This window comes from Lemur catta, chromosome 5 (genome assembly GCF_020740605.2).
Source record: "Lemur catta isolate mLemCat1 chromosome 5, mLemCat1.pri, whole genome shotgun sequence".
Lineage (NCBI taxonomy): Eukaryota > Metazoa > Chordata > Mammalia > Primates > Lemuridae > Lemur > Lemur catta.
Window position 1 is genome coordinate 111,553,874 of NC_059132.1, and position 24,357 is coordinate 111,578,230.

At 35.4% G+C, this 24,357-nt stretch overlaps 1 protein-coding gene across 10 annotated transcripts in view; it reads left to right on the plus strand.

Annotated features, from left to right (window-relative positions):
* The window catches only part of NEK1 (NIMA related kinase 1), a 137,395-nt gene that overhangs the window by 29,685 nt on the left and 83,353 nt on the right, over window positions 1–24,357 (plus strand). For 6 of the 10 annotated variants that reach the window (XR_006735456.1, XM_045552523.1, XM_045552526.1 and 3 more), the window contains 8 exons: window positions 20–80; window positions 3,039–3,190; window positions 13,243–13,302; window positions 13,547–13,606; window positions 13,700–13,750; window positions 13,916–13,990; window positions 18,806–18,969; window positions 19,050–19,181. Coding sequence is in view for 9 of the 10 variants with exons in the window: in XM_045552523.1 (XP_045408479.1) it covers window positions 20–80; window positions 3,039–3,190; window positions 13,243–13,302; window positions 13,547–13,606; window positions 13,700–13,750; window positions 13,916–13,990; window positions 18,806–18,969; window positions 19,050–19,181 (755 nt within the window). In the remaining variant the exon portion in view is untranslated. Of the gene's footprint in view, window positions 1–19; window positions 81–3,038; window positions 3,191–13,242; window positions 13,303–13,546; window positions 13,607–13,699; window positions 13,751–13,915; window positions 13,991–18,805; window positions 18,970–19,049; window positions 19,568–24,357 lie in introns of those variants that run through there. The other 4 variants (XM_045552527.1, XM_045552528.1, XM_045552524.1 and 1 more) reach the window with 3 other exon arrangements.

A 24,357-nucleotide genomic window follows, 5' to 3' on the forward strand; every position in this document is an offset into this window, starting at 1 on the left:
TTTTTTCTTTTAATCTAAGCTTATTGCAGAAGAATTTTGTCCAAAAACATTTTCAAAGTTTGGAGCACAGCCTATACCAGGTAAATAAAATCTAATATGAGGCCTTTCATCTGTTTGCAATCATCAAGTCTAATTATACTGGAAATATATGTAGATATAATAAGTTGGGATAATTGTAGGATGAATTTAATCCAGAGGAAATGCCTCTTAGAATTATGTATGATATATGGCAATATACAACACTTTCTGATAATAACAAAATTTTTATTTTTTATCCATCTTATTTAAAAGAAATCTGGCTTGAAATCTTATATCTTTATTAGCTGATATTTTGAGAACATTGTTATAGAATTAGAAAATGTTCAAATTTGCTGTAAATCTTTATAGAATATTTTTCTTTGAGAAATACATCATATTCTAAAATTTTACAAAGTAAATTAATGTGGAGTCGAGCACTTTACCAAGGACAAGTTTTCTTTGAAATAATGTGATAAGTGACACCAGAATATTTGGAGATGTGGTTATGTACTATGTGTATGTATACACAAGTATCTGTATAAGAGGGAAATTATTATTTTTGCATAACATGATTTCAGAATGGATTTCTAAAATCAGTGGAAGTTATTTAATATGTGAAGAGTGTATTGTTTTTCAAATATAATGCTTTGCATGTTCTCCATTTTGAATATGAGTAAATTAATAAAAATAAACACTGTATCATAAAAATGAGTCCATCTAAACTGGAAGTGGTATGGCAGTGTTTTCTCAGGAAGGCAAACTACACTTAGCCCTTCTTAAAGACCTTGGACTCATCTTCTCCTTGTGCAGAGGCCACTATCCATGAGAAATCAACTCACTGTAAACAAGAGATGGAGACACACAGCAGAGTCAGCATGATCTCTCCAGGCAGTCTAGCTTTATAAGAAGTCAAATCGTAATCAAAAGCCTCTTTGTCACAAAAGCCAGAAACACCCAGTGTCAGCATGTTCTTTCCATGTGGATAAGTCTGCATAGGAATTAGAAAGTTATTTGTGGTAAGAGGAATTGGATGAATGAAACGTTTAATAGCATGGAGCAAAAATAGAAGTGGAATTGCTGATGGGTCTATAATTACTTTGTGGCCTCCAGCTCCCCACATTAAACTTCCTACTACAGGTAGCCTTGTCTGAGCTTGAGAAATGCTCAAAAATCAGATGAGTAATTCTCCTTCTTCTCTGTAAAGTGGATGGGAACTGTTTGTATCTGTCTCTTAGGAATCTTCGTTTTTATGCTTTTGTGCCTGTAGTCCCTTTTCTGGCATACACAGTATTTCTTTGGTTACATTAATACATTTAGCCAGGTGACAGTATTGTTACTTTGTATATATGAGTTCTGTATTGTATATATTATATACAGAATATATGTTCATATTAATATATAATATGTATTATATATATTGAATATATTGAATACATTATTTATATATATATATTTATACATATATATATATATATATGAGTTCTATATTGGATCATACAGTTGAACTCTCAAAGAGAAATTTTTTTTCCTCACACTTCCTAGTTCCTGGGTCAAGATACAGTTGGAATATGTGTTTGGAAAAGCTTACCCTATAACACTATATCTTGTGTATCCTATGTTGTTGATACAAATTACTTCTGCATTTCTAAAATGCCAATCAAATGGCTAATATTATTTTTATTTTTATAAGAGTTTACTAAATTATTTGAAAAATGAATTCATTATAAAAATTTTTTAAAGAAAATATTACCCCAATTTTAACACACACTGTTCTGTTTGATATGTTTTTTTCTGTGATAACATATGCATAATGACTGAAAATCGGGATTGTGTTATAAACAGTTTTATTTCTTTTAATTCATGCTATTATATAATTAATACAATTAAATTTTCTCTGAAGAACTGAGTTTAATGGTAGTATTTCATTGTGAACTACCAGTTAAAATTTTTTTTCTCCTTCCCTGTCCTGAAAAGGAAGAATACTTGTTAGAAGAGATTGCTTTAAATTGAATTAGCATATGATAAAATCCTGAGCTAGAGAGCAGGCTGGAAGAGGAAGAAAGAAAGCTGCTACTCTGGCTCTGTGGGGGTTTGAGCAGAGAGGTACCTTAGCAGATGTGGACAATAGGAGAGGAAAGAAGGTTTTGGTAAGGGTTTAGGTAGACTATAGACTATGTAGACTCTTCACTTCCTTTAATATTCTTTAGAGATATGAATAAATAGAATTTTCTTTTAATTATTAATACTTTATTTTTCTTCAACTTATCGTTCTAAGACCACCTCATCTAGGCTTCAATAAGGGTTAAATAAATAATGCTGCAGGCTACATAAAGTTTTGTATCTCTGATTATTTCTTTAAAATCAGTTCATAAATAGTGTTCTTGATATAGATTGCCCTCCAGAAAATTTGACCAATTTATTCTTTCCCTCAACGGTGTATAAAGGTACCTGTTTTGTGAAACCCTTAGTTATAATGATTGTTTTAAGATGTGTGTTCTTCAGTGAGTCTGTAGGGATGGATATCATTCAGACTATACATGAAGGAAAAACATTGCATATAGTGATGTACTTCATGCTTACAGTTGCTCTTGATTGTCTTCTGACTTTGAAAGTAATTTCTAAAATGTGAATTTTTAAAATTTGTTTTTTAACAGCTTTATTGATGTATAATTCACACATCCTACAATTACCCATTTAGAGTATACAATTAAATGTTTTTTTAGTATATTCACAGAAATGTGCAGCCATCACCCACAATCAATTTTAGGGCTGTTCTTTTTTTTAATATTAGAAACTTCAACATCTTAGAGAGTTTGGCTTTTTGCTTCTTTCAAAAAATAGCTTTAGTGTAAAATAGTTAAGGTATTGATAAATGCTAAGGAATGAATAAGATATTCGATGAAAAGTTTCCACTGTTGTCAATGATTGTGAAAATGAAAAGTGCTATCTTGAAGAATTTTGAAATTAAAGATTTAATATGAAGAACTGCTAGAAAAAATGCTTTCTGTCTTTTCATGTAGCTAAGCGACCAGCTTCAGGGCAAAGCTTGGTTTCTGTTGCACCCACTCAGAAAATTACAAAACCTGCTGCTAAATATGGAGTACCTTTAACCTATAAGAAAAACGGAGATAAAAAATTACATGAAAAGAAGCCACTCCAAAAACATAAACAGGTATGATCACGTTACAAACTATTAGTAACAAATTCATTTTGACCTGATTTTATTGCAGCTCAATTCAGTTAATCCTGATATTTCTTAAGATTGTTTTTATTAAGTTACTAAGGGACATTGCCATTCTCTACTTGACCAGTCTTCTGTTAATAAAACTAAGATGACTTACAGAAGTCATACAGAAACATTAAGTAGTATTGGTATAATAAAAGAAAGCAACATTATAAATGAAGTCACTTTTGAACAACCTAAGCAGAGCCATTTGTTTTTGAGCATTCAAGAAGTAAATACCTGTGACATACTTGATAAAGTCTGGGAAAATTTTGTATTGAAAATTCACAATCAAATAAGTATATCAAAATCATATGGCTAGAAGTAACATGATCATGTAGTTACTCTGTCATATTTCAGATGAAAAAATTAAGGCCTATAGCGTTTAAGTGACATGCACAAGAACACTGTCAGTTGCAGGAATTTGACATTTTCTGTATGTCAGTAGCTGCATTCTTTGGTATATGGGACTTTTTTGGGATTACATATGTACACACATACATATGCATGCACACATGCTTAGATACATAAGTATAAACCCTGCTGCAAGATAAACTTCATAGTAGGAATGGTCACTCACTTTAATATCCGTCATAGTTCAAAATCATCACTGTAAATCAGTCTTCAAATAAGTTATTTAAATTAGCATCAAGTCAAGAGACAATAAACCATGTGATTATTGAAACAGAGAAAATTTAATATAAATAATCATTTTTAGGGAATTAGCCTTGAAGAGGTAAGGAGAACTCTAAAGGAGGAATAGCAGATACAGGGAGCAGCTGCTACTCCTAGTGCCAAGGCAGAGTACCCAAGGAAGGAAACAAATTTTTGAAGATTCCCCGAACGCCATCCTTAAGGCTGAGCTTCAGCCTTATCGGGTAGGGCCTGGCAGTAGTCCACTGGGTGGCACCCCAGTCTGGGGCAGGCAAACAGGAAGCTGTCCACTGTGGAGCCGATGAACCTCCCTGCGTCTCAGTAAAATGCACTGGGAAGCCCACTGGGGTGCCCTGGAACTAGCCTGGTTCTGCTGTCTTTGGGAAGCAGGCTGGGATGCTGGTGGGGGCACCCGCAAAACTGTGTGGGAGGCTGTCCTTGGGAATGCTGGGGAGACTCGCAGGGGGTGAGTGACTGAATTCTCCTGGAAGCTGCCCACAAGGGTGAGTACCACTGTGTGTCCCACTTGCTGCAGTAACAGGAAGAAAGGAGGCACTAGTCAGGAAGGGAAGCTCCTTTCCTTTGCAGTGACCCTCCCATATCATCTGCTGACGAAGCTCAACATTGCGCTAGCAATCAAGGAAGAAATGTTTACGATGGCTAGTTCCAGTGTCACAAGCAGGACAATGGAGAGTGGATTTGGGGCTGAGGGGCAATATGATAACTGGCATGCTGGTTTTATCCTTTTTTAAAAAAATTATATTTATTCAAGCCTAAGTGGACCGATTCTGTCAGATCCATTCTCTCTCTTTACTTCAATATTCACAAAAAGCCTAGGACTCCAGGCTTTCCCTCCTCACCTCACAGTCTCTGTCTCGGTAAGACTGGTCATGCCCCAGTCTGCACCTTCAGCCCTTCTGCATAGTCACCTAAACTCTTCTACAAAGTCCTTTTATGGTATATCATTGGCAAAATCCCCTGTATTTTTAAACTTCTAAAGATGTCTTCACTTTTTTTTGCTTTAAAAACCAGCTTGTCCCTGAACACACTGTTGTGCAGCTCTCTTACCTGGTGGCTGTTTTCTAATTCCTTGATACTCCTGGGTCTAGAGGTAAGATGCAGGAGGTGTTTTCCTTGCTTCTCGCTGCCACTCTCCCTAACCCTGCCCTCCCCTGCTCCCCAGCTTTGATGCTTTTGCTACCAGACTGTTTTACCTGCTGTCCCTCTGTGTTAGGTCATCTGTAGACCCTTGTTTTCTGAAGGGTTTAACACCCGCCTCACTGTCACTCTTCCCAATGCTGTCACAATTCTTGGTGATTTCTTTCAGTATGCAAAAAGATGATACTTCCCTTAGTACATGGTCTTTTATTTTCTTGATCATTCTCTATCAGTAATATTGTCTCTAGCCTGACATTTGAACTCTCATCTATAGTCATGCCATTAAATTTGTCATTATCAATAATAGTTACTCCTTGTTAGTCTCATTTATGAGCATCCCACTCCCTGACCAATACTTCCTATGTTTCTAGCTTATTCATTGAGGAGTCTGCCTCCAAAACATCTTTGTCCCATTTGGATCCATGGATTCTAATAGTTTTTTTCATTGTCTTTCTCCTTATTTTTATTTTCCTTACCTGGCTTAAATTCCATATTCTCTTATTATACTAATCTCCAAAATCTCAACTCTCTTGCCCCTCTCTTCTGTTATTATAAATCACCTGGCAAAAACTTAACTTGGTGAAATCTGGCTCTTCTAACTGGTCTAACTTTAAATTTATAACCAACAATGTCAGAATAGCACCTTCTGGCCACCCTGTTATATTTCCTCAGTGTAGTTACTCTCCCACTCCCAGCAGGATTATTTCTTACCCTCTCCTTACTCTTCACAAGTACTAACGTGTTTCCTACTTCACTGACAAAATAGAAGCAATTGGAAGAGCACTTTCCCACACTCTCACTGTCACTCTGCCTGTCAGTCTTACCTATTTGCAAATGTTCTGCCCTTTTTCCTTTCCCTTTGGATGACCTGTCTCTGTTTCCATCCAGCGTCAGCGCTACCATTTGTTTACTATTATTCTTTTTTGCCTACAAAAGGACTTTGTGCTCTCTTCTGTGTAATACATCTTTTCCTCTCTACGGAATCATTTCTGTTAGCAAACAAATATCCTGTATGTTAAGTCTTTTTAAAAAGAAACTTCCTTGATCATTTGAGCTCAGGAGTTCGAGAACAGCCTGAGCAAGAGCGAGACCCCGTCTCTACTGAAATAAAATAGAAAGAAATTAGCTGGGCATCTAAAAATATATAGAAAAAATTAGCCAGGCATGGTGGCGCATGCCTGTGGTCCCAGCTACTTGGGAGGCTGGGGCAGAAGCCTCATTTTCTACTCCTCTCTTGCTAGTCCCAGTCCAGCCATGCCAAATCCAGTCACCTTAAACATGCCAATTATTTAACACTTACCTGAAAAAATGGGTTTGTATTTGCCATTCTTTTTTCTTTCATGTCTGTGTTCAAAACTTACTGTATAAAGAGCCTTTCTTGACCACCCTCTATAAAATATCAGCCATGCCTCCACTCCACCTCCACATTTCTCATCTGCTGCATTCTGCTTTGTTTTTCTCTACAACATTATCACTGTCTAATTTATTTATTTATTTATTTATATATATTTTTTGAAACAGAGTCTCACTCTGTTGCCTGGGCTAGAGTGCCGTGGCATCAGCCTCGCTCACAGCAACCTCAAACTCCTAGGCTCAAGCAATCCTCCTGCCTCAGCCTCCCAAGTAGCTGGGACTACAGGCATGCGCCACCATGCCCGGCTAATTTTTATATATATATATATTTTTAGCTGTTCATATAATTTCTTTCTATTTTTAGTAGAGATGGGGTCTCGCTCTTGCTCAGGCTGGTCTTGAACTCCTGAGCTCAAACAATCTGCCCGCCTCGGCCTCCCAGAGTGCTAGGATTACAGGCGTGAGCCACGGAGCCAGGCCTAATTTATTTTTGATTTATTTGTTTATTGCCAATGTCTTCCATTACCGTGTATAAGCTGCATGAGGGGAGGGGTTTTATTATTGCTGTTCATTGGTTCCTGGCAAATAGTTCTTGGCAAGTAGTAGGTGCTCAGTAAGTATTTACTAAATAAGTAAATGAGTGGTAACTTAGCCTTTGTCAAGTTACTCACAAATGTTAATTCTTTAAAAATTTTAGTGAAACTCAGTTTACAAAAACCATTTTGTCATTGTTTTAGCAAAATGGTAACTATTAAGAAACAAAGCCTAGAAAGAAATAAATGGTAATTGTCAACTATCTTGAGCACACTGGAACGTATCTTTATTTTATAAGGTCAACAGTAGGAAAAATGTAGTTTTAGTAACTATTTCCTTCAGTTAGAAAGACAAGTAGTCTAAGATTATCATCAAAAGTAGTGCTGAAGACACTAAAAATTAATATAATTCCTTTACTTCCTTTTGTAACCTAGAAACTCAAATCTGAGGCACCTAGAGCCAGGCTCGTTGACATTAAAAAATTGTATAGGCCGGGCGTGGTGGCTCACGCCTGTAATCCTAGCACTCTGGGAGGCCGAGGCAGGTGGATTGCTCGGAGTCAGGAGTTCGAGACCACCCTGAGCAAGAGCGAGACCCCGTCTCTACTAAAAATAGAAAGAAATTATCTGGCCAACTAAAATATATATATATAGAAATAATTAGCCGGGCATGGTGGCACATGCCTGTAGTCCCAGCTACTCAGGAGGCTGAGGCAGTAGGATTGCTTAAGCCCAGGAGTTTGAGGTTGCTGTGAGCTAGGCTGATGCCACGGCACTCACTCTAGTCTGGGCAACAAAGCGAGACTCTGTCTCAAAAAAAAAAAAAAAAAATTGTATAAAGTATGTTCATGCAGAAAACATTTAGGGGCAAACTACTACCCTCCCGATTAGATGGCATACTCATGGTTGTGTATTGAAGACCTAGGATTCAAATCTGCATTCATTGCCCCAGTCTCTTATGATGCTTCTAGATTCTGAGTCTTAGCCAAATTGGACTTATCACTAGTTACTAACTGTACTTTGTATGTACTTTTGTCTTTTTTGACTTTGTTCATTCTGTACCCCCTCATCCTTTTTGAATGTTCTTTTTTTTGTCTCTTCTGTGTAAGTACAAGTCACGTTGATATTGTACTATTCTGTAAACCATTGGAAGGTACAAAATGAATAACATACTCCTTCTGCCCTCAAATATTATAGTCTAACTAGGGAGATAAAGGCTTGAAAAAAAGGCAAAAGGAACAAGCTGTGTGATGGGTGTTCACATTATTAGCTTGTAGATTAACAAATAGAATGTTGAATCATTGCCTTGGGCACCATCACACTGACAGTGGTGGCGGATGTTCAGAGTTCTCCACTGATCTACGGGAGGTGGGAAACACTGCACATGCCTTTTGTTCCACAAGTCCTTTCTTATTTCTCCCTTAATGGTCCCTCTTTTCCATGCCCCCCCAAAAAGCAGGAAATAATTTCTTCCTTATGTGAACGCCTTCAGAACTTTGGATGTATCTTCTTAATGTTATTTTTATTAGATTGTCAGCTCCTTGAAGTTAAAACTGTGTTTTACACTTTGCACAAAGTGGCTAGTAAACTTATTTTTAAATGAGTGAATGAATGAATAAAATGAATTCCAAATCAGCAAAGCAATATCCTTTATATTTTAACAGCATTTATAGTATAAAAGGCCAAATAAAAACCCTGCTTTTAGGCACAAACAGAATGCTTGTGTCTTTGAGCTTTTATTCTTAATGCTTGAAAGTAAAGACTGAGGGCCGGGCGCGGTGGCTCACGCCTGTAATCCTAGCTCTGGGAGGCCGAGGCGAGTGGATCGCTCGAGGTCAGGAGTTCGAGACCAGCCTGAGCAAGAGTGAGACCTCGTCTCTACTAAAAATAGAAAGAAATTATCTGGCCAACTAAAAATATATATACAAAAAAAATTAGCCGGGCATGGTGGCTCATGCCTGTAGTCCCAGCTACTCGGGAGGCTGAGGCAGTAGGATCGCTTAAGCCCAGGAGTTTGAGGTTGCTGTGAGCTAGGCTGATGCCACGGCACTCACTCTAGCCCGGGTAACAAAGTGAGACTCTGTCTCAAAAAAAAAAAAAAAAAAAAAAAAGAAAGTAAAGACTGAGGTGACGGATGTCCCACTCACTTTGACTTGATCAGTGCACATTGTGTGCATGTGTCAAAATGGCACATGTACCTCATTCATATGTACAATTATGTATCAAAGAAGTTACCCATAATTTTTTTAAAAATAACAAAATTAAATTTTGAAAAAGTAACTACTTCAGTGTGAGATAATAAAGAGAAAACTATAGAACATTTTGCATCGATTCTGTACAAACATTTCTAATTCTTGAGATAGACTTGATTTCTATTAAAGTTACTTGGTTCTTTGAAATTAAGTAGTATAACTTTGTATTTTTTCTATGAAGTATGTTTTAATAAATTTGCTATAGTCTTTTAGTATACTTTTGACAGTTTTATGTAATAAAAGAGGGAAGAAACATATTCCTAGTATCTTTTAACTTAATTTTGTTGTGGACCTTCCAATTTTTATTCAAATATACATTGCCTGTATTTTTAACATAGCTCTGAGAGTTTATAGGTAATTTTGTGTTCTGGTTTTTTAACTTAATATTATATATACTTTCTGTACATTTTTATTGGTGATTATTAGTGGTTGTATTATATTTCATTGATAGGAAATCAGGTTGGTTACATTGTTATAAATATCCTTTTAAAAAAAATCATGACCTGGATCAAAATTTCTTTGGAAATGTGTTTTATTTCTTCTAATAGAGTCCAGTGAAATATGAATTCAAAGTAAATCTATTTTATAGACAGTTTTTGAGATGCTTATTTATTCCAAATGATATTTACACATGTAATCCATTTTAATATTTGAAATATACACATATGGAATTTTCCTTCCAGGAAACAAAACTGTCATTGGTGTGGGGGTATGGAGAAGAGAAAATGGGGGTGTTTGTATCTATATGTCATTATATCTATAAGGAATGCATACTTGGGTGGACTTGCAGAAATAGAGTTACCTTACCTCTTGGCCGTGTATCAGCCTGACTGAGTGGAGAGATCAGAAATCTTGGTGACACCGAACTAATGATATAACATAAGGTCCCTCACTTCCCTCGGGGCAGGTTTGTGGCCAGGTTTATAATCTGTTTTTTCTTATGGCTGACAGAATCAAATCATATGTTGGTTTTCTTAATGTTTCCCTCATTTTCAGTTAATATTCATTCAGTATACAAGAACAGCATGCGGTGGAATTTTCAGATTCCAGTTACTAATATTGTAAATAATATCATCTATAAAATATTCTGAATGATAAAACAAATGATTCAGATGGTAGTTATAAATGTTTTGGCTTCCAGGCAAGGTCATTGCCTTCAAACTTTTTAGGCAGATAAGCATGATTTTCTAAGCCAAACCACTGAGAACTAAATAATGGTTGAGCACTTGGAATACCATGTAGCTTATTTTTAAAACATTTCACTTAAAACTAAATTTCTGTGCACCACAGTGTAAAAGTAGTTAATGCCACAGAACTATATCCTTAAAAGTGATTAAAACGGTAAATTTTGTTATGTTTATTTTACCATAATGAAAAAAAGTAGAAAAATTTCTGGGAAATTTTAAAAAACAGAAAAGAAATGGAAATTAAATGTGTGAAAAGTTTTTCAACTCACCTAACAATTAAAGAAGGGAAAACCTCCAGACTTCTAAGGTATTGTAAATATGATTTTTACATGATCTTTAAAATAAGTTTTTCCCATAATTTTTATATTTGATTTTTTTAAGATTCCTCTTCCTCCTAGAAACTCCATAACCACTTTTTTTTTTTGAGACAGAGTCTTGCTCTGTTGCCCAGGCTAGAGTGCTGTGGCATCAGCCTAGCTCACAGCAACCTCAAACTCCTGGGCTCAAGCAATCCTACTACCTCAGTCTCCTGAGCATCTGGGACTACAGGCATGCACCACCATGCCTGGCTAATTTTTTATATATATACTTTTAGTTGTCCAGCTAATTTGTTTCTTTTTTTTTTTTTCTTTAGTAGAGATGGGGTCTTGCTCTTGCTCAGGCTGGTCTCGAACTCCTGATCTCAAAGCATCCTCCCGCCTTGGCCTCCCCGAGTGCTAGGATTACAGGCATGAGCCACTGCACCCGGCCTCCATAACCACTTAATGATACTGTCTTATCATGTTTTAATAGCACAAATTTAAGCTAATGGGTATTAAGTTATTACTCAACATGTCAACAAAATATTTGCATATCATAAGACTTTGTTCTAATTCCTGTAATAATCAGTTTGATTTTTTACGGCTCTGTTAAAGCAAAGGAGTGGTGAATAAGCCACCAGAGGGAGCTCCACAAATATATTTCATTATTTTTGCTCTCATTTTAAGAAAGAAACACAAAGCAAAACAATTCTCTGAGTGTGGATGTTTTATGTTATTGTATTTTTCTCTTCAGTGTAGAAATAGCGTTCTGCAAATACCTGTGTGATCTCAGAGGAACAGCTTGGTTTTTTATTTCTCAAATATTTGCATATCCTCCATATGAGGCAATGCAGAACATCGGGAGATGAATACAGTCTTTGCCTTCATTTAACCTTCCCAAGAGTATTTTGGGGTTTTAGTTAAACGTTCTCTTCTTATTGCACACTACTGTGTAACATACATAAAAGCTAGTCATTTACATTGAGCTGCTGCATTACATTAATGTTTTAAATTGATGTGGTTCATAAGTTTTGAGACTGGTGCTAAACTGGGTGTATAAAAAAAAACCCTATCGAACTTGTCAAAATGTAGAATGTAGGGCTCTATGTGCAAAGATTACTATTTAGCAACTCTTGGGGCTATGTATTTTTAAAAAACAACTTTGTTGAGATATAATTTACATACTACACAACTCACATATTAAAAGTTTGCAGTTAAATGGTTTTTAGTATATTCACAGAGTTGCATAACTAGCTCCACAATCAATTTTAGAACATTTTTGTCACCCCAAAATAAATCATTTTCCCATTTGCAGTCACTCTCCATTCTCCCCCCACCCGGATAGCCTTGGGCAGCCATTATTCTGCTTTCTGTCTCTATATGGGTTTGCTTATTCTGGACATTTCATATAAATGAAATCATATAACGTGGTCTTTTGTGACTGGCTTCTTTTACTCAGCATAGTGTTTTCAAGGTTGATCCACGTGCCATGTATAAGTATTTTATTTCCTTTTAATTGCCAGATAGTATTCCTTTGTGTGGAAAGAATTTGTAATTTTCAAAGCTGCTGGGTAACATTCCCTATTAGTTTAAATTATATATACATAGAGCACAATTTGAAATGTTAACTGTGTTTTTAATACTATTAGAAGCATTATCTACAATTTTTATTTCCTGTACTTCAACAATAGTGCCCCCAGAGGTCCTCATAACCATTTGAAAACTGGGGGTTGCACTCCAATAGTGGTGGCAAAATCATTTTAGGGAGTGAAGAGCAGGGACTTTCTTTTTGTTTTTTAGGGACTTTTCCACCCCCAAGTAATAGAATAGAAAGTAGCAGGGGCTACTATGCATATAAAGATATTTTATGAAACTTGTCGGGGAGTGTGTATATATCTTCACTGGGTCTAGATGGGAAATATATTTCTTACTGTGGGTTGCTTTTAGAAAAAGTTTGAAAGCTACTGTTGTTTAAATATGGTTTTATCTTTATCTCATCAACCCTAGTGGCTTTTCTGGGGTTAAGTGGTAAGATATATAATTAGCTTAAATGAGAGTTGAATTGAAATAACTAGCCAAAATTAGAGGTCAGGAGTTAGGAACTAATAATACAATGAGGGGATGGGATAATTCTGGGAACCCGCTACATCAGGGAGTAAACTTGACAGTGGAATCAGGTGTGAGATGTAGTGCCACTTAGCACATCATTGATACAGCCTTGAGTTAAAATATATTGTGTCAATAAAATCGATTGTTTTATAATGGTCATTTAATTAAAATGCCAAAGCACATTCTCAAAGAATCATTAACATTCATATCTGAGCACAAAACTAATTGAAGACTGGGGATGAACCCTTTTCCATAGTTTCTTTGAATCTAATGTTTCTCTTTGTTTAATAACATATCAAGCAGTACCGTGTTTCTTTATTTTTAAAAATAATATATTTTGAAAGAGAGTTGTGAAAGAATTGCCTTTGCCTTTTTTCTTAAGTATTCATAAATTTGGAATTTTCAAATGAGTGCCTCAAAATCTTTGTCTAATTTGTAGTTTTACTTTTTGTCCAGGCCCATCAAACTCCAGTGAAGAGAGTGAATCCTAGAGAAGAAAGGAGGAAAATGTTTGAGGTATACAGACATCTGTCTGCTTGTTTTAAAGCTTTACAAAAAAATTATTAAGAAAAGAAAATTTTACAACATAAAGCCTTCAAACCTTTCCTCCTTATTTCTTTCAAACAAATACCTATATCTTACTTCTTTTTTTTTTAACCTCCCTGAGCATAACTCTGTCATTGGTGTACTAACTTTCCTGATGAAACTAGAAAAAGTAGGAATTATTATTAATGATAAAAATGTTCTTTTTTTATTTAAGGAAGCACCAAGAAATAGAAGGTTGGAATTTACTGAAAAAGAAAAGAAACAAAAGGATCAGGTAGTTTTTTGCTCTTATTTTTATTCCTTGACAAGTTGTAAATGATAATAGTTTGAAGAATTCTAAGAAGTTTGTCTTTAAAATTGTTAACAGATTATTAATTTAATGAAGGCTGAACAAATGAGAAGACAAGAAAAGGAAAGGGTAAGAGGATAATCTATTTTTCCGTGGCATATTCCTCCCCTCCTGGTACACATACTTTTTTTTTTTAAGGAGTACACTGATTTCTATTTTATTGCTGAATGTATTTCATGTATTTTATATAAAATACTTGAAATGGTATTTTGTTTGTTTGTTTTTCCCCAAAAGTTGGAGAGGATAAATAGGGCCAGGGAGCAAGGATGGAGAAGCGTGCTGAGTGCTGGCGGCAGTGGTGAGGTAAAGGTAGGCCCTGGGCACCGGCACGGCTGTGCTGCTGTTCCCTCTGCTTTCGCCTTGCTCTTTCAAATGTATGTAACTGGGTTTCCGTCTTTCTTTCTTTTCTGGTATATAGTTAATTTTTATCTGGAATTCTTCATTTATTATGAATTCTTAGGTTTCCTGTATGGATTTGATACATGACTTGTATTGATAACTAATATGTGACACTGTCAAAATTGCTTTAAAATTTTATGTGAAAACTGTGATATACCATCCCTGTCAGAGGAATCTGTATTTAAAAATTAAATACAGTTTGTCACACCTCTGCTTAAAATTCTTCTGTAGTTTCATGTAGCCTTAAAGGTTAAGTTCTCAGAAGACCCTTCTTAATCTGGTCCCTGCCAATCTCTCCAAGTTCATCTCCAGCCATTCCCTACCACACGTTGTATGCTCTACTGGTGCTGAGCTAAAGGCCGTGTTTGTGGTTTCCTTGCTGTATGTAGCCTCCTGCTTCTCTGTCTGTGCACTTACGCCTCCCTTTACTTGATAGCAGCCCCCTTCCCTCCTCACACTCACTCCTACCTCCATCCATTTACCTAGGTGACCAGTTACCTAGGTGACCATTTATTTACCTGGATACATTAATACAAACATTCCCTTTGGGTAAATCCAGACCATATAACCTTGGGCAAGTTTACTTAACTTTTCTGAGCTTTAATTTCTTCATTTAATTTTTTTTTTTTTCTGTGCACAGTGCCTGGAACTTGACTAACTAGGCCTTTTATAGTCATTCCCTTTTCCTTTCTTTGTTCTGCCAATCTGAATGTTATACTTCCTCTTTTGTTTATGTAGCATCCTTTACACATCTCTGTCTGTGGTAGGCCAAATTCTAAGATGGTTTCCAAGATTTCTGACCCCTGGTGTCCACACATTGTATCATTCCTCCCCTGTGTGTGTGGGTGGTACCTATGAATACTGTGGTATGGTGGCTCCTTTGAGTAGGTTATGTCACATGGCAGGTGATGATGGGACAGTCACTCTCATGATTACATTAACATATAAGACTCTCATAGCAGAGTGGAGGGGAATAGAAACCAGAGAGTCACATTTCTGCTGACCTGGAAGACTGTAAACATTCATGTGGCAAAAAAAGTATAGGGGGCTTCTAGATGCCGATAATGTTCTCTGACCAACTAGCAAGAAAATGGTGACCTTAGTCATAGCACCACAAGGAAATTAATTCTGTCAACAGTCAGGGAAATTTGGAAGAGTTCCTGAGGCTCAGATGAGAACTGTAGCCCTGACTAACACCTGGAATTCTGCCTGGTGAGATCCTGAGCAGGGACTCAGCTAAATATACTCAGACTCCTGAGCCAGGGAAACTGGTAGAATAAATGGGTATTGTTTTAAGCTGCTAAGTTTGTGCTAATTTGTTATACAGCAATGGAAAACAAATGTACAATCATTGCTCTATATTATAATTTTAATTTGTATCATTGAATTAACTGTTAATCAACACATCTTTAAACTATAAATTTCCCTGGCTCATGCCCATTAATCTTGGTGTTTAGGTATACAATAGATATTTGTCAGGTTGCATTAATTGCAATTCCTACTTGTTTTTTCCCCCAAAAAGTTATGATTTGAATAAAAGTTTGCTTTGTTTTATCTAGACATATATATTCTTCCCTGGATTTATAGATTTGTTTTTTTAGTCTCTTGAGATGCGAAAGTTTTCATAGCACATATCAATAATTCAGTAAGAGTAACTTTTTCCAATTCTGTGTTAATGTGGACTTATATAATGTTTTTAGTAATATAATTTTATCTTATTATTAAGTGGAACTTACTACTTTCTGAATGATCAAGAATGAGTCAGATAGAATTTGCTCCATTTTAAAAATAACTAACCCTATATCTTATCTGATTGGAAAGTGAAAACTTACCAAAGTGTGGGCCTCAAACCCTGTCAACATTTTACATCAAGTCCATGATTAGTGTTGAGATTTTGATGATTTTTTTCTCCTCTCCTTACGTATGGCTTCTGTGTAATAAAATGTGTTTTCCTATGATGTCTCAAGCAATATTTAATCCTAAAAGTTCAGTTTTTCAATGGTTTTGATAACTGAGACAGTTTTTTCAACGATTGAATACTGTGTGCTTAATGGATTTCTGCTTCACTTTGTAGACTTACATAATACTTCCATTGAGGATTAATAAAACAATTTATTTTCCATGATTTAAAGCAAATTCTTAGTTTTTGTACTTATTCCTCATTGTGTTTGAAATACTTAACTTGTTAGGCTGTTTGATTTCTGCATAGCTGGGAAGGACCCAGAAGCTCAGTGTAATGTCAGTCTAATTAAGGAGAGCCCCAAAATAGAGATAAAACAAAAACTAAACATTAAGGGAAATATTTCAAAATTAACACTATCATTAAATACTTCTAAAGAATGGGCATACTATTCACAGTTTAAATATTTAATATAAATATCTTTGATGATTTAATATCTGCAAAGCCTGAGATTTCTTTGTTTTATTCATTTTTAATATATCTGTTAAGAATGGGTTTTAAGAAAAATTACCATATATTCCACATAAGTAGTTCTGTCATCTGGTGACCATAATATATAAGAAGTGTATCTATCGTTTGAAAATACATTGGAATGCTATTCAGCAATAAAAAAAGAATAGCCCGTTTATACATGCAACAACGTGGATCAGTCTCAAAAACTTATTGAGGGAAGGAAACCAGACAAGAGAACATATTTTTGATTCCATTTATATGATGTTATAGAAAAGGCAAATCCCATCTATAGTGACAGAACACAAAGCAGTGGTTGCTGGCAGTGAGGAACATTGATTGCAAACGAACATGAGGGAACTCTGTGGGTAATAAATATGCTTTTGATTGTGATGGTGGTTACATGAGTATATATATTTGTCAAAAATCCATCAACCAGGCATGCACCTATAGTCCCAGCTACTCTGAAGGCTGAGGTGGGAAGATCCCTTGAGCCCAGGAGTTCAAGACCAGCCTAGGCAACTTAGTGAGACCCCATCTCAAAAAAAAATTCATCAATCTGTGTTTATAATTGGTGAATTTTTATTTATTGTATAAATTATACCTCAACATAATGCTTCAATATTCTAATATGGCGTTTTCAACATTGTTTTGAGTATAAGCATCTTCAGAGATGTTTACATACTGTTGTAACAAAATATACCCTAAGTAGCTAAGCAATTTTGACAAAGAACAAAGATAAAAGCTTCATGCTATCCACTATTTTATTTCAAAATATACTTCAAACCTATAGTAACCAAAACAGCATGATCTTATCTTAAAAAGACACATTGATCAATGCAACAGCATAGAGACCCCAGGAGTAAAATCATGTATTTACTATCTACTGATGTTCACCAGTAATTCTAGTAACACACAATCAATAAGGACCAGACCATCTCTGCAACAAATGGTGCTGGGGAAACAAGATGTGCACAAGCAAAGAATAAAATGGTGGCCTTATCTTACAATATGTGCAAAAATAAACTAAAATGAATTAAAAACTTCAATGTAATATCTGAAGCTGTAAAACCACTATCCTCTATTTTTAAACTAAGAGTTTTCCATGTGGTTGAGTCCTTATATCTTTGCCTTTACCCTTTGTCATTCCCACAGAGAATCCACAACTCCCTTCAGCATTGACTTTTTTTGTTGATGCCTTTCTGTACTTCTAGGCTTCTTGGCTTACTGTCAGTGCAGCAGCAACCTTCTAATTAGCTTCTCTACCTTGGTCTCTCTCCTATTTCTGCTTCTCATGCATAATATGGACTTACTGACCTTCTTAAAAACGGTTTTGGTGTACTACTGCTGCTAGAAAGTTTATAAATGCTTTCTATTATTATTTATTATAAATGCAGACAAGCAGGGCTGATACCTCTTAGCTATACCAACCCTTTATAGCCAAACTTAATGCTCCCCATTTGCCTTTCTTCTAATTATGTTTGTCATCATACTTCCTTCTGACACCTGTCTTCCACACCCAAACATATACGTATGTTGCTCATTTTTACTTTAATATCTTGGCTCATACTTACTTTCTCAGTTACCTTGCTGTCAAGGCCAGGTTAAATAATATTTTTCTCCAGGGCTTGCTTTTTTTTAAGTAGGAATTTTACTTTTGATCATTTTTTTTTCTATTTTGTGAATTTGCCCAGTACTTACTACTTTGGAATGCCTCTGTTATCATTTACTTAACACAGGATTAAAATGCTTTTCTAGTTTTGTGCCTTTTTCCCCTCAACTTATTTGAGAACTATTTAAGGATTGATACGATGTTTTGCCTCTTTTATCTACACATAGAGTATATTTCAGTAATGTTTATATCTTCTTATCTGGTCCGTTGAAGGATTTTGGAGATATTAAAAACTATATGCAAATGTTTTTAAATATAATTTTGAGTGTTATAAAAGCAGGGTCCCCTTTACTTATAAGCCATATATACTTAATAGAACAGAATCACATGAAATGTATATTATTACAAGCTTGTTTCAAAACTTAAGACCAGATTTTTCCATATTTACATGAAATTAGTGACATTTTACAGTTTTTTGTTTGTCACATTGAATTATGCTTTATTGTTAGTAACAAAGTTTGCTACTTTTTGATTATTAATAGTTATAGTAGTAAAGCATTTTGCTTTAGGCTTTATGTTTATTAATATGTTCATGTTACATAATTACTTTTAAAAAGTCAAGCATTGAAATTTTCTTTTGAGGATAGTACAGGCCTTTTAACCTTACAAGATAAATAGTGAGAGCTCTTTGTTTAACCCCCAGATTCCCTTTATTGGCAGTGGAGGGGCCATAGCTCCATCATCTTTTTCTCCTCGAGGACAGTATGAACATTACCATGCCATTTTTGATCAAATGCAACAACAAAGAGCAGAAGAGAATGAGGCCAAATGGAAAGGAGAACTACGTGGTCGAGGGCTTGCAGAAAGGTATGGCTGTGTTCTGCAGAAGTTGCTCATGCTTTGCTTCAGAGAAAGTAACGAAAGCCACTATGCATATTTATCTACAGAGGGATTCTGCCTGGAGTTCGTCCAGGATTTCCTAATGGGGCTGCAGGTCATCACCATTTCCCTGATGCTGATGATATTAGAAAAACTTTGAAAGGATTGAAGGCCGTGTCTAAACAAGCCAGTACAAACAGGTTGGAATGTGATGATCCATGAATTCATCCTTGTGTGTAATTTTGTCTTTTGTCATGTATAGCTTAGTACCTACCCTTTGTAGATGTTTCTCCATTCTTCACATGGAATATTTTCTGCCTCCTGGATGCAATAATTTTCTCAGGTGCAAATTTGGCCCTGGATTACATTATGCAAGCATGTAGCTCTTCAGTTCAGCCTGAGTTTTGTGTCTTATGTGTTTTGGCTGAAAAATAACTATTTAAATGAACAAATAATTTTCAGCCAACATATGGTTGTAATATGTTTCATTCACTTGCTTTAACTAAATCAGAATATAAATTTAAATGGAATCACACTTTATGCAGAACTCCAAAGCATGTTTTTTTGTCTTCCTTTTCCTGATCACTTAGAAGCCCACTTTTCTCTTTGTTATCTTAGCATGCTTTCTCTTCACATTCATCTCTGATTTATACCTGTTTGTGATTCTGTTCATCAGATTTTTTCCTTTCTCCCATTAAATTAACAATGGTAACTGTCAGTGGCTGTAACTTACGTAGTTCTTTTTTTTCTTAAGTACGCTTATGTGTTTTCTTAGACGTTCCTATTCTACAAAACATTCTGGTGAGTTACTGAAGAACAGACGAGGTTTTTGTGACAATTTAGTCACATTGTCTTTTCCTTGTGTTGATTTTAAGAAGAATGTCATCAAGTGTTATAAAAATCTTTATGATTCCCTCCCCCATTATAAAAGCTGACTAATATATAATTGAGCAGAGATACGTTATTGAGGTAAATACAAATTAACATTAAGAATACATTATAAATTATATACAGAAGCCTGAGATGCGAAGCTAATCGTAGGTTCACTTTATTTTTAGAGCAACTTTAGGTTCACAGCAAAATTGAGTGGAGAGTACAGTGTTCCTGTGCACTCCTTCCCCACACACATGCAACCTCCCTGTCAGCATCCTCACCTTGAGTGGTACCATTTGTTATATCAGTGAACTGACATGGATCCATTATCACCCAAAGTCCATAGTTTACATTAGGGTTCACTCTTGGTGTTGTGCATTCTATGGGTTTTGACAAATGTGTAACTACATGTATCTACCATTATCATATCATACAAAATAATGTCACTGCCCTAAAAATCCTTTGTGCTCCACCTATTCATCCCTTCCTGCCTCCTGACCTCTGGCAGCCAGTGGTCATAGTACTGTCTTCGTAGTTTTACTTTTTCCAGAATGTCATACAGTGTGTGGCCTTTTCAGTAATGGCTTCTCTCAGCAATATACTTTTAAGGTGCCTCTATAGATGTTTATGGTTTGATAGCTTATTTCTTTGTTTCTTTTTAATACTGAATAATATTCCATTGTATGGTTATATCACACTTTATTTATCCATTAACCTACTGAAGGACATCTTGATTACTTCCAGGTGATGGCCGTTATGAATAAGGTTGCTATAAACATACTTCTGCAGATTTTTGTGTGGACATAAGTTTTCAACTATTTAGGGAAATGCCAAGGAGCATGATTGCTGGATCATATGTTGAGTATGTTCAGTTTTGTAAGAAGCCATCAAACTGTCTTCCAGAGTAGCTGTCTCATCCTGCGTTCCACCCGCAGTGAGTGAGAGTTCCAGTTGCTCTGCGTCCTCGTCAGCATGTATAGTGTTGTCAGCATTTAGCGTTTGGATTTGGCCATCCTAATTGGTGCGTAGTGATATCTTGTCGTTTTAATTGCAATTCCCTAATGACATAGGATGTCAAACATCTTTTCCTGTGCTTCTTGCCATCTGTGTATCTTTCTTGTTGAGTTGTCTATTTAGGACTTTTGCCCATTTTTAAGTTACGTTGTTCATTTTCTTAGTGTTGAGTTTTAAGAGTTCTTTGTATATCTTTGATGACAGTCCTTTTTCAGGTATGTCTTTTGCAGACATTTTCCCCCTTTTTGTGGCTTGCCATCTTACTCCCTTGATACCGTCTTTCGCAGAGCAGAAATTTTTACTTTTAAAGAAGTCAGTTGTTTCTTTCATGGATTGTGCTTTTGGTGTTGTATGTAAAAAGTTATCACCATACCCAAGTTCATTTATGTTTTCTCTTCTGTTCTCATCTAGGCATTTTGTGGTTTTGTGTTTTACATTTATGTCTGTGATCCATTTTGAGTCAATTTTTGTGAACGATATAAGGTCTGTATCTAGATTCATTTTTTTGCATGTCAGTATCCAGTTGTTCGAAGCAACTTTTGAAAAGACTGTCTGCTCCTTTGAATTACCTTTCCTCTTTTGCCAAAGACCTGTTGACTATATTTATGTTAGTCTATTTGTGAGCTCTCTATTCTTTTCCATTGATTTATTTGGCGGTTCTTTAGCCAGTACCACACTGTGTTGATCACAGTAGCTTTATAGCAAGTCTTGAAGTCAGGCAGTTTCAGTCCTCCAGCTTTGTTCCTCTGTTTCAATATTGAATTGGCGATTTTATTTCTTTTGCCTCCATATATATTTTAGAATCAGTTTGTCAATATCAGTGAAATAACTTGATGGGATTTTGGGAATGTGCTGAATCTGTAGATCAATTCGGGAAAAACTAACACCTTCATGAGTCTTCCTATACTTCCTATCAGAAGTAAAATATCTCTCCATTTATTTACTTCTTCTTTGATATCTTTCATCAGAGTTTTGTAGTTTTTCTCATAGATATGTACATATGATGTTAGATTTATAGCTACATGTTACATTTTTGAGAGTGCTAATGTAAATGATAATGTGTTTTTAATTTCAAATTCCACTTGTTTATTTTATAGGAAAGCAGGTCACTTTTGTATATTAACCTTGTATCCTGCAACCTTGCTATAATCACATTAATTCCATGAATTTTTTTGTCGATTCTTTTGGATTTTCTACATAGACAAAAATGTCATCTGTGAACAAAGCCAGTTTGATTTCTTCCTTCCCAATCTATATACTATACCTTATGTTTTCTTTCCTTGTCTTAATTGCATTAGCTAGAGCTTCTAATATGATATTGAAAAGCAATGCTAAGAAAGGACATCTTTCTCTGTGCCTGATCTTAGCAGGAAAGCTTCAAGTTTCTCACCATTAAGTATGATGTTTAGGTATAAGTTTTTTGTAGATTTTCTTTATGAATTTGTAGAATTTCCCCTATATTCTTCTTTCCTGAGATTTCTTTTATTGTGAATGAGTGTTGGATTTTATTAAGTACTTTTCATTTGAATCTATTGATATGATCACGTGATTTTTTTTCCCCTCTTGTCCATGTGATGGATTACATTAATTAATTTTTATCTGTTGAACAGCCTTGCATACCTGAGAAATCCTGCTTGGTCATGATGTATAATTCTAATTATACATTGTTGGATTTGATTTGCTGATATTTTGTTGAGGATTTTTGTGTTTATATTCATGAGAGAGATATTGGTGTGTAGTTTTTTTTATCCTTGTAATGTCTTTGTGTCTGATTTTGGTATTACGGTAACACTGGCCTCAGTAATAAGAGGGTAATATTGGTTTCATATGGTAATTCTTCTGTCTAATTAGGGCAGCTTTACAGCTTTTTAAAAAACATGTATTGATTTCACAGTTTAATATTGAGAAGTCAAATTTACTTCTTATTTTTTTTTTTTTTTTTTTTTAAACAGAGTCTCACTCTGTTGCCCAGGCTAGGGTGCCGTGGCGTCAGCCTAGCTCACAGCAACCTCAAACTCCTAGGCTCAAGCAATCCTTCTGCCTCAGCCTCCCAAGTAGCTGGGATTACAGGCATGCGCCACCATGCCCGGCTAATTTTTTTTACATATATATTTTTGGTTGTCCAGCTAATTTCTTTCTATTTTTTTTAGTAGAGACAGGGTCTCACTCTTGCTCAGGCTGGTCTCAAACTCCTGAGCTCAAACGATCCTCCCGCCTCGGCCTCCCAGAGAGCTAGGATTACAGGTGTGAGCCACCACGCCTGGCCATATTTCTTTTATCATTGTGGAGTATATACTTCAATAGGTTAAGTTAGGAAAAAAGAATTTCATAAATTAGCAAACTGAAACATGTTAAAAAGAATGTTTCTTCCTGAAATTTCTTATAAATGAAAAAGAAGAATACTAGAAAACTCTTCAAACTAGAGTAATTATATTTTGCTGTAAGAATAAAAATGACTTGATAGCTGGTAATCATTTGAAAGGAAATGATTTAACTACTAAGTGTATGAGATTCTCCTAATCCCGTATTACTAGTACTCACTGTTTTACATTTACATAAATACTGTAATCCTTTTCCACTGTCATAGTTCAACAACTTTCACTGCTATTCCATCCAACTTAAACTAATTGTCTTTGCCCCTTAATGTTTTGCTTTACTCAAAGACATTTAATCTGTTTTTCTTTCTCTCATCCTCAAACTCCCTTTTAATACTGTTTCCTTTGCTGAATTCAAGAATGCTCATGTATTTCTATTTTAAAATACCAGCAGCTAACTACCTTGTCATTGTCCTATCACTTAGGCTTCGTGATCACATGTTCATACCTCTTTTTTCTCTTTTGCCCAGGAAAAAAGAAAACTTGAAAGAAAGTCACAAGAGGCTTTTTTGTCTTGTTTTTCTGCTTACCAAGTGATATAGGTTAGTTTTAGAAAAACTGGAACATATAGGAGAATATTAGGACACAGCAAAGGAAATAATTCCTCATCCCTACAGAGGCAGCCACTGTGTATTTTCTTGCATTCTTTTTTACATATTTTTTTCATAGAGAGTGGAAATTAAGTCATATGTACAAATTTGTATCTTTTTAAATGTAACATTGTCCCCATACGTATTTCCCATGTTCAGATTGTTTTCAAGGGATTTTTAGAGTCTGTATAAGATTCCAGTACCTGAATGTGCCATGATTTATCTAACAAATCCTCTAATATAACAAGTTGTTTGTAATTTTTCACTTTTTTGAGCACTCTTCTGCCACATTTCATTCTTCATTTCTTATCATTTCTGTAAAATCAGATCTTACAAGGGCAATTATTAGGTTAAAGGATTTGGTAAATTATGTTCTTGAAGAAGGTTCTAGAAATAAATATCATGAAATTTCTTTCTAGAAAAGTTGTGCTAATTTATGCTCAGTCTAACAGTATATGGTAGTGCCCATTTTACTGCCCGCACTGGCCAGTACCAATAACTTCTTAGGAGAAGACATCTGCCCT